General features: G+C 26.2%; 1 protein-coding gene across 2 annotated transcripts; it reads left to right on the forward strand.

Annotated features, from left to right (window-relative positions):
• Nucleotides 1-775: 775 nt before the first annotated feature.
• Nucleotides 776-10865, forward strand: LOC134831276 (uncharacterized). Of its 2 annotated transcripts, none has more exons than XM_063844967.1 (7): nt 776-1214; nt 6682-6806; nt 7511-7619; nt 7679-7794; nt 7859-8068; nt 9502-9571; nt 9632-10865. In XM_063844967.1, the coding sequence occupies exons 1-7, from the start codon at nt 814-816 to the stop codon at nt 9939-9941; spliced, it is 1341 nt and encodes a 446-aa protein (XP_063701037.1). In that variant the 5' UTR covers nt 776-813; the 3' UTR covers nt 9942-10865. The 2 variants fall into 2 exon arrangements, with proteins under 2 accessions (XP_063701037.1, XP_063701038.1); XM_063844968.1 differs by having other exon boundaries at nt 7859-8064; nt 9632-9781.
• Nucleotides 10866-11524: the final 659 nt, after the last annotated feature.

Raw genomic sequence — 11524 nt, forward strand, 5'->3', positions numbered from 1 at the left:
GTGTGTATTTTTGTACGTGGCATCTCCATTTCTATACAAAAAAATAAAAAAATTGTCCTGCTAAAAAAAAATCCCAAAATTTGATTGGTTAAAAAGAAAGAAAGGAAGAAATCGAAAAAACAAAAAAAAAAACTGAAGAGAGCGTACATTTTGTAGGTACAGGTAGAAATTCTTCCAAATCCAATCAAGAAGAGTGATAATGACGATGATGGAAATGCTCAACGTTCGTAACGACCACTACCGAGCTACACACACGACGTACGATTTTCCGAGTTACTGTCGCTGTATGCGAGTTTTAAAGCTCCTTGAGTACGATTGAGTACGAAGTTCCGTGTGTAGATGAGTAGTGAGTTTGCCGGGTGTCGTGTAGCGCGCGACTGTACGATGTGCTCAGCTCACAGAAAGAGACTTGGGTAAGGAAACATATCGTAAGAAAAGAGCGTTAGAAGAGAGGTAACATGTTCTGAAACAAAAATTGTGTATAAAATATAATATTTTTTGAATTATCTTTTTATTTTCTTACCGTACGTCAACTGGAGTAAATATCAATAAATAAATAAAAAAAAAGTTACTTAAATTTTTTTATCATTTATTTTTTGTGAAGTGAATTTTTTTATACAAAAAAAAAATTAATATTTTATTTTTTAAAAATTAAAATATTAAAAATGTGAAAAAAATAAAATTTATTAAAAAACCAAAAATTTGACAATAAAAAAAAATTAAAAAGTGCTTTAAATTAAAAAAAAAATAAAAAAAAACAATAAGACTGAAAAAATTAAAGATTTTAAATAAATAAAAAAAATTAAAAAAAAAATGTCGGATCATAAAAAAATCCTCGTTTATTGTCTAATAATTTTATTCGTGCAAAATTACGTTAAAATTCTGTCGTGTTCGCCGGTCCAAAATAGTGAGACAACAAACAACGACACAAATGACGACGGCGGCTTTACCGGAGACGAGAGCAGTAACAGCGTCACGGAGCACGGCGTGATGTCGCACGACTCAAATTCCCGCATTGTCGACCTGAACAACTTGGATGAGAGCAACTTGGAGTTTATGCGACGGAATAACATCAATTTGACGGCGCTGCGTGTCGAACAGGACCGATTGCGTGGCTTAAAATCGCGAAACGGACTGAACGGAAATGTAAATGCGCCCGCGCCGCTTACGCAAACGCGAAATCCGCTCAGAGGCGAGGATCATCATCGAAGAGAGTGAGTTTTTTTTTAAATTTTTTTCAAAAAAAAAAAAAAAAAAAAAAAAATGTGTGAAAAAAAATTAAATTTATTTATTTAACACATTTAAATATTTTTGCATCGTAAAAAAATTTTTTTTTGCGCTCCATGTGTGTGTCTCATCGTTCGATAGACCAAGTGAGTGCGCGACGACACGAAATAATTAAAATTAATAATAACAATAAAAGTGCTCGGCTCATCATAATTTTTTGTGTCTCATTACTGTCACTTTTTTTTTCGAGTTTTACGGAAAACTGGCTTGTGCAAAATTTGCATTCTTCGTAAAAGAATTAAAAATATGAAAAATAAATACCGCGAAATATTTTAATCGATTACGGATGCATTTTTACGCGGTCACGTCGCATGTGTCTAATGAACTATATGTGACAAGTTGAATGATTTCTGCCACAGGAATTTTTATTCTGCTTCCTATGAATTTGCATCAGAAAATTTTATTTGTGATTTTTTAATTTTTTTTTTATAAAAATTCACATAGATTCAAGAATTTGTACAAAAATTTGCTGTGTTGTGATTTTAATTGAAAAAATATCAAAAATTTATTTAACAAAAAATAAAAAATTGAAGACTAAGTTTGATAAAAATTTCCATAATTTTAATATTTAAATTTTTAATAATTTTAATTTTTGTGGTCTTAATATTTTTATTTTTTAAAAATAATTTTAAGTTTTTTTTAAAGAAAATAATTATTTCCAGTAAAAAAAAATTAAAAAAAAAATCAAAATGAAATAAAACTATTTTTTTTTATTAAAAATTTAATTTAATTTAATTTATTAACGAAATTAAATTAATTTTATAAAAAAAATATTCAAAAATATATTTAAAGTAATTACATTTTTAATTTAATTTATTTAATTAATTTTGGGATTTTTCAAGAGAAAAGAGAAAGAATATAATATTAAAAAATATTTAAACAAAAAAAATTTTTATTAATATTATTAAATATTGAGTTAAGAGAAAAAATAAAATATTTTTAAAAAAATTATGAAGTTTATAAAAATTCTATTTTTATCGCAAATCAGAAAAAAATTAAAAAAAATATAAAAATAAATTAAACTTTGATTTTTATTATTTAAGTCAAAAAATTAATTATTTTAAAAATATTTTTAAAATTAATTTCTATTATAGGAAATAATTTTTAAAAAAATTGCAAAAATTATGAAATTTATAAAAAATAAATTTTTAATGAAATCATTTGATAAATTTTGTGAAGAACAAAATATTTAAAAAAAAAATAAAAATAAATTAATTATTTTTTTAAAATTTTTATTTATTTAATTTAAAACTTAATTAAATTTGAAACTTTTTTTTATTTTGAAAAAAAAAAAAGTTATTTTTTTGCAAAAATGAAATTTATTAAAAATTAAATTTTAAAATTAATTTTTCGGTAAATTTTGAGTAAAAGAAAAGTCAAAAGTTGAACTTGACTTTTGAAAAATTCCAACGAAAAAAATTTAAAGTTATTCGTCGAATTTTTATCTAAGCGAGACTACATATATAAAATATGTCATGAATGAAAAAGTATAAAAATGAATGAATGTACAAACACACTCGCCAGACAGACAGTAAAAATATGTATCGTACTCCGTGCATGTGAGCGTTGTTTCAGACACTTCACTTACTCTATTATTACCTATTAAGAATTTACAGTTCACACCAGTCTAGACAGAATTGAAAAGTTGTTTGCATATCTTTTTACTTTTTGTATTTTAAAGTAAATAGCACCGAGCACTACTACTACAACTAATAATAATAAACAACAACAGCGAACATGTTGTCTATGTTGATTATTATTTATCTCGGGTTAGCATGTCTTACATGTGTTGGCATGTTGCTTAGATGTCGACTTCGACTTCGACGACGAAACGTGGACGGTAAACGAACTAAAACAACGTCAGTTGTTACTTTGACTGTCTAGCTTCGGTCTGGACTTTCAAGGTCTCTTTGCGAGCGCGAAAAAAACGGGGCTTTCCAACGGTCTCTTTTTTTTGTCGCTCCATGCTGCTTGAAAGTTCATGCAAGTTCAGGTCGTGTGGTTTGTCGATAAAAATCTCCTTGAACATGCAAAAAAAAATAAACGAAAACTGCATAGTAAGATAGTTTTTTGTTTTGTCTTCCACACTTACACTTGCACGACGAAGACGATAACGATAAACGAAGCAAAACTTAAAAGTACAGTGACTCTCATTAACTTTTGTGTTTTGCGAATTTTTCACGTTTCTCTCTTTTTTCCATTAATTTTATGTTTATTTATTCACGCAAATTACATTTTAAAGGAAAAAACATTAAAAACAAATACTTTTATGGTTAAAAGTGTGCTCAAGTTCAAGCACATCGAAAATTCCATGTGTCCTTGCACGTCGTCGTCGATCGCATTTCCCCATGCATCATAACCCGCGCTGCATTTATGGCAAAAGTTATTTCTTCTTGACAAAAACATGAAAAGCAACACAAAAAAAGTTACTTGGCCAAATTCTTACACAAATTTGCTCGAAGGCAATACTGTAAATGGATTTGTTTTCAATTTTTATTGGTTATTTATTTTTTTTTTGCGTTTTGTGTCAAGAAATATTTTTATACGCACATTTTTATCGCGCACACATAGTGAATGAAAATGACAATTATTTTATTTATTTTTATTATTGTTGTTATGAATGGAAAAACATACATTGAGGAAACATAATAAAAAAAGTAGCAGCAACAACATCACACATCACGATCGATCGATCGATCAACAACGACATCAGCACAGAACAAGAAAGAAAGAGAGAAAAAAGAGAAAAATGTTAATTTGTTATGAGCTTTTATAGTAATGATGCAAACAAATCTGGTTTGGCACGTACCAAAAACAATAATGTTGTTATAATTTGTGAAGAATGGAATTTCGATGATGAGGAATATCTCGCTGTTCGATCAGTTCTGCTTTTTTGTGCAGAAATTTTTTGTCTTGTTTCGCTTTTGTGTTAAATTAAATCAGAATTTTTGTAAGTTTTTTTTTTCTTTTAAATTTAAAAGTGTAAAAATGTTTTTTTTTCGTTTCAGAAAATATTCATTCAAGAATTTACAAGTTTGATTTTTTACATAAATCAAAATTTAGCCTAATTAAAATAATTTAGAAAAAAATAATTAAAAAAAATATAAAAATTAAATTTAAAAAAAAAATATTTAAAAAAATAATTTTAATTAATAGCACTAAAAAGTATAAAAATAGAATTGAGATCTTTACCTTTACTTAAGAAACTAAAACTTCAAATCCGGAACAAGGAAATTATGATATAAGTTTCATCAGATCTATTAGGATCCACGGTATATTTTTTTACAAAATTTTTCAATCAGAAAGAAATGTCTTTTTTGTGACTTTATGAAAAGCTTATGTATGAAAGGAGAAAAACAAATTTGCCGTTCGATAAAAGTTTTAAGAAATCTACTCGTCCTCTCGAAAAATACAATTTAACTTATGGAAGAAGCTATTTGCTATGGAAGATCAAATCGTCAATGAAGACAAAAAACATGGAAAGAGCCAACGAAATTCAAGCATATTAGGCAAGCAAATCTATACATATTCCATTCATAACTCATAAGGAACGAAGCAGAATTTTATCTTCGAATATTCGACTACAGTCAAAAAAACGATCAAAACCAGCGTAAATAGATAACAAGAATAAATTGGTATACCTAACCTCAAAATTAACGAAAATGTTTTGATGATGGGTTTTCACCCCAAATAGTACAAGACTGATAATACTTGAATTGTCGAAATAAATAAACTAAAATGTTAAAGACTCTAAAGAATTTAACAAATCGCTTCATAATTTTGTTCGTTGGATGCTAATTTACGATCTCTATTCGAAATCATATAACTGAAGAATATTTTTGAAAATTTACAAAAGAACTTGATATACCAAAGGATTTCAGACCATCAGATTTTTTAAGAAAAGATACTACTGATTATAATATAGAAGAAAAACTCCTGATACAAATTATAAATATTCTGAATGGGCCACCAAAAGTAAAGACAAGATACTACCAAAGCTAATAATACTTTTAAAAATGGTTAATGTTACCAAATTTGACTATTAAATGAGGCTTTTGAAGGAAATCTCATCATCTCTAACCAAGCTTATAATACAGTAACAGATCTATAGACAAAAAATGAAATTCAATAAAAAGCATATAAAATCAGAAATTTAAATTTGAGACTCATTTTATTAAAAATGGCTGCATAAGATGCAATTTTTGAAAAATGTATTAAATTTAGTACTTTCAATGCACTTTTTTTACAATGTATGGAAAAATAATAACAATCCAGCATAAGTACAAACCAGACAGTCTTACCACACAATGTACCAAGCGACATCGTCATTATTATTATTTTTTTTATGAAACAAGATGTCTGGTTACTTAGCATGCGACTATCTTGCATAATAACAACAACAACAAAAAATGCACAAAACATTTCAAATACATCGATTGCATCGCAATGTCAAGTCAAGGTTATGAACAGCAACAATGGACTTGCATTACAATGCACACCCAAAAAAAAAAAAAATATGTACATAATAAAATGACAAAAAATGCATTGCATGAGCATAATTTATCTATGCAATGCATCTTATTTAATGAGTATGTGCATTCACTTGTCTTGTTGTCGTCGTCTCTGTTGTTTTTTTTCGTACGTTTATTTACAGATGTTGTCATCAGTAAATAAAGGGTGCACCAACAACATGCACTTTACGTTCATTATTTTTTTTTTGAAACAATTAAATACTACAGACAACGACACATAAAATGATAAGAACAAATGATGACAAAGACGACAGCAAAGTAAAAAAAAAGTGCGGAGACAGGATGAATATTGCGTGTCTATAGACTGCGACGTCGCCGACGACGAAGGAAAAAAAACAATAAAAATTGTTTTGACCTTGATCTTGAATTTGTCAGGGAATTGCACATATTGCAATATATACGTCGGCATGTGAAGTGAGATTTTTGTGATTTTTCATTCGAGTCAAGAAGGCTCGTCTCGTCTCGTATGACGCATTCGCTTTTTTTTTCGCACATACTTAATAATATCTCTTCAGACGGTGTTATGTAATCCACTTTATCCATTCGCATACCACAATCGACTTCTCCATAGCGCGATATTTATATATTTAAACTGCGACACCCGTAATTTAAAAACACACAGCTGAGCACAGAGCAGAACAGAACAGACGAAGACAAGATGATTGTTCCGATGCAATTGCCTTTAGTTTTTTTGTGTGTTTTCGCGATGTACCTAGCTATCTCGTGTCATGTTAATACGACATAACAATTTATCGTCTGATGTCTGTCTCGTGATGTTGCGTCGCGGTCTTTGTTCGGATGAGCAACTTTGTAAACGATTTTTGCACCTTTTGACGTTTTTCTGCATTTTTTTTCTTGACAGGTACGAGGAAGGAGCAATTGATAACATCAAGAATATCATTGAGACAGCGTTAATTCGGAATTCGTCGATGCAAGTGCAGATGCCTTCGAATGCGGTGAAACATGAAATGGCTTTTAATGCAGAATGTAAGTTTTTTTTCCTGACAAAAAATAAAAGCAAATTAGAATCAAAAATATAAAAAAAATAAAATCTTCACTGAAAAGTCAATATTTCAATGAAATTAAAAAAAATTAATTAAAAAATAATTTTATTAAATTAAAAAAATTTTAAAATTTGTTAAAAAAAAAAAAAAAAATTTTAATTTTTAAAAATAAAAAATTAAATTAATTTTTTTTTAAATTATAAAAAAGTTAAAATTAATTGAATTGAAAAATTAATTTTATTTTTTATATATATTTTTTATTTTATTAGTTTTTTTATATTTTTTTTTTATTTTTAAAAATTAATTTTTTAATTAATTAAAAATTTTAAAATAATTTAATTTGTAATTGTTTTTAATTTAAAATTATTTTTTTGCAGAAAAATTAAAAATTTTAAATAATTTTTTTTTTTGCAAAAAAAATAATAATTAAAATTAATTTATTTTTATTTTAGTTTTATTTTTTAAAAAAATCAAAAAAATAATTTTTAATTAATTTAAAGTTTATAAATTAATTAAAAAATAATTTTTTTTTAAATTTATTTTTTTTAAAAATTTTGAGTTTCAAAACCCTTTTTTTATAAAAAAATAAATAATTAATTTTTTAAAATATTTTTTTTCCATATTTTAAGTAATTTCTGTTAAATTTTGATATTTCTAATGAGAAAAATAAATATTTTATCATTTTAGGTGACATGCCTCGTAATTTCAACGAAAGCGTTTGGTTCAGCGGAGATGCATGGAACATTTATTTCAAAATCCCAAATAAGCGTTATACCTTACAATCAGCTGTTTTAAGGTAATTTCACTAATTTTTCATAAAAACTTAAATTTCATCAAAAAAAAATTATTTTTTAGAATCTACAAAAAGTCCGAAAACGACGAAGCCAGCAACTGCACAGAAAATGCCGAAGAACTCATCCGAATTGTCGTGAATGTTTACGAAAGACGTCGTTCTCGTAATCAACGAGGAGGTAAATTTTCCCTTATTTCTCATTAAAAAATTCAAAAAAATAATTTTTAATTAAATTTTTTCAGAAAAAACTTCCGTTTTACACAAAAAACTCTGCAGCAGCTCGACAGTTTCCCGCAAATACGAAGGTTGGGTCGAAATGGACATAAAAATGGCAGTCAAGCAATGGGAAAAGCCAAATCGCAACTTGGGCTTATCTGTCGAAGTACAAGATCACAACGAAAACACGTTGAAAAGTTTGGACTTTTTCCATCCCATCGACTGTAATCAGGCAGGTAAGAGTGTGGTTCGAAGCTTTAACTAACATTTCTAACTAAAAACGCAAAAAAAGTTTTTTTTATTGCGCGCAAAAAAGATTTCTCGCGAAAGGATCGCGTGAGAAAAAAATTTCTCGACGAAAATCGCAGAAAAGTCAATGAATTTTTTTGCTTTGAGAAAATTCACGTGAGTCGTATAAACAACTTTGGTCATTCAACTCCTCTTATTTATAAACTTTTTTTTTTCGAATTTTGTAACAAATTATTGTTATTGAAAAAAAGTGACACTCACACATCGACGACGACGCGATGCAAATTTTTTTTTATTTTGTCACGAAGACGACCGAATTTTGTCGTAAAGTGTTTGTGTTTGTCTCTTTGCTGTGTAGAAATATGGAAGTGCAACGTGTAACTTTTTACAACTTTATATTCCCACGTTGTATAATTGAAAGTATCAGCAAATAATTGTATTTTGAGTTTACAATTACATTCAATGCGCTTCTTCTTCTCGTTCCTCTGCTTTGGTTCGCGGTGCAACTTCAAATAATTTTGACGACAAAAAAAAAGTCATTTGCATCACGCGATCTGCTCGGATAACCGCAAAAAGTGAAAAATTTGTTGACTTTTGATATTTTTTGTGGATTTTTGTCCTGAAATGACGACGAAAGTTGATAGAATATGAAGAAAGATGGGTGAGCAAAGCATGGTGTGTTGTTTTTTTGGCATTAAAAAGTACTAATGGCGTGTTTTTGTGTGGATTTTCGACTAATTTTTAATATTTTATTGAACATTAATTAATAATTTCTTTAAATTTTGTCATATTTTTATAATTTTTTTCATAAAAAAAATAAAATTTTAATAATTTTTGATAGAATTTTAATTTAAAAAAAAATATTTTTTCTTAAAAATAAATAATAAAAAAAATTTAATTTAAAAAATTAAAATACAAAAAATTAAAAAAAAAATTAATTTAAATTAAAAAAAAATTTTTTGTATAAATAAATAAAAAATTAAACATAAATTAATTTAAAAAATTTTTTTTGAACAAAATTTAAGAGAAAAAAAAATTAAATAAAATCATTTTTAATTAAAATATTAATTTTTTGGAATTAAATTTTATGAAAATTTTAAATTATTAAATTTTTATTTTTTTTTTTTTAATTTAAACTTTATTTTGAAATTATTTAAAATTTAATTAAATCAATTATTTAATTTAAAAGAAAAATATTAAATTAAAGAAAAAACGATACTAAATCAAAATAAATTTTTATTAATGAATTTTAAATAAAAAGCCAAAATATTCGAATTTTTGTAAAAAAAAATTTTTTGAGGTATAATTTTTGAATTTTGACTAAAAATTCGATAAAAATTTTAAGACATTTTTTTTAAATTTTAAAAAACTTACCTTTTAAAGCCAAAATATTCATCCAATTTTTTTTTCTTATTTTTAGCCAAACCCCTTCCATGGACTGCTTACGGACACTTTACAGACTCCTCACGTGAAATGGATCACGTGTCCAAGTAAGTTTCTCCTCCTTCTTCTTCATTTTCAAAAAAAAATAAAATTTTCTCGTATTTTAGGCAACCAAGGATAGACGTCACCTGGATCGATCTAAGCCATTCGTTCCCAAATCGTTTTACGCGACACAATTCGAACAATTTTCATCATCTTTCGTCGCACAGTCATCATCATCATAGCAACAACCATCGCAGAATGCTCGACAGAAATCCCGACGACTCCACAGAAACGCACGAAATTCACTCGTCTGCCGAAGAAACGCAACAACAACACAAAAAACGTCACTACAAACACAAATTAGAGCATTCGTTACGGAAATCATCGATGGAAAAACTATCGCGAGACGGATCATCGCAAGAAACGCAAGTCTAGCAGCAAAAATCGTTGTCCGAGTAAAAAAAAAAAACAGAAAATTCTCATAACAATTTTTCAATCAAGCTAAAATTTCCTTATTTTTTAACATTTTTTTAATATAAGTTTTTTTTTTCGCTAATTTAAGTTACTTTTTAATTCTTAACGTTTAATGAGCAAAATATTTTTACTTTAAATTTATTTGTATTTATTATCCTCGCTTAATTTTATGTAGACGCTAGTTGTTTAGTTTAACTATTTTTTATTTTATTTAAGAAAAGCTCTCGAGTATTTATCAGAAAAAAAACAAAAAAAAAACATAAATCGACATCACCTCACAGTAAAACTATTTCTCGACAATTTTAAAAAAATATTTTTGTTCGAGGAGGTGTTAAATAATTAAAAAATTAACATTAAAAAAAGTAACTTAGAATTACGCTTTAATTTTTTTATCATTTAATTTTTTTTTTTAGTTTAAGATGTAAATATTTAAATTTTGAATTAAGGAAAAAAATATAGAAAATTAGATGCTTTAGAAAAAAATACAGGAAATAATTCTAAAAGAAAAAAAATAATTCGCGCGCATATCGAAATTGCACAACAATTAAATAGTAAGTGTTAGAAATAGGCTTAAAATATAAAAAAAACATGCTACTTAATTATAGATGACAGTCAATAAGTACCAAATAGAAAACAAAAAAGAAAATCTCGAATGCACATTTTTTTTAAAGATAAAAATTAACTTTCTTATTAGAATAGTTGTAAATATTTTTTTTAATTAATATTTTTTTTGTAAGATTTTTTTGAGTATTTTTTGCTAAATAAATATTTTTTTTTGTGGTTGAGTATAAAATATTAATTTTTTTATTTTTAATTTTTTGTTTGTAAACGAAATGTAGACAAATTATAGAAAAGTAAAATAAAAATTGATTGAAAATATAAGAATAAATATTTAAAATTGTTTTTTTTTTATTAAATTAATTTCTGATCAAAAATTGGAATTTTGCCTATTGTTGAATGTTACCATTTCTATGCCGGATTTTTTTTTAAATAAAAATAAATTTAATTTCTGTTTAATTTATTTAAGAAGAGAAGATTTCAAAATTGAATTTAAAAGAAAGAATAAAAATTTAATAATTTTAAATTTTTATAAAATTAAAGCCAAAAAAAAAATTTTTTTGATTAGAAATAATTTTATTTATTTTTTTTCTCTTAAATAAAATTTTGTTCATAAAATAAGATCATAAAAAAAATTATCAAAAAGTTATAAAAAAACATTTAAAAATTTTTTTCATTATAATTTTGCTCAAAAATGTATTAAAAGAGCTTAAATTGGCTTTATTAAAAATTAAAATAACGAAAAACCAGACGCCCCCATCTAACTGAAACTCGTGAGATGAATGAAATTGATACAACCCCAGCTTGAAAAAAATCGTACCAATGCTAACTGAGGAATTTTTTTACAAGCTGGGTTTTTATCAATATCATTCGTCTCAAAAACAGCTAAATAAGGCGATGCCTTAAAATTTTAAAGGATTGCCTTAAATTAACCTATAATGCGTCTTGGGTCACGTACAAGCGCAATGTGTGACAACGTGAATTTT

Source organism: Culicoides brevitarsis, chromosome 2 (genome assembly GCF_036172545.1).
Source record: "Culicoides brevitarsis isolate CSIRO-B50_1 chromosome 2, AGI_CSIRO_Cbre_v1, whole genome shotgun sequence".
In the NCBI taxonomy this organism is placed as follows: Eukaryota; Metazoa; Arthropoda; class Insecta; order Diptera; family Ceratopogonidae; genus Culicoides; species Culicoides brevitarsis.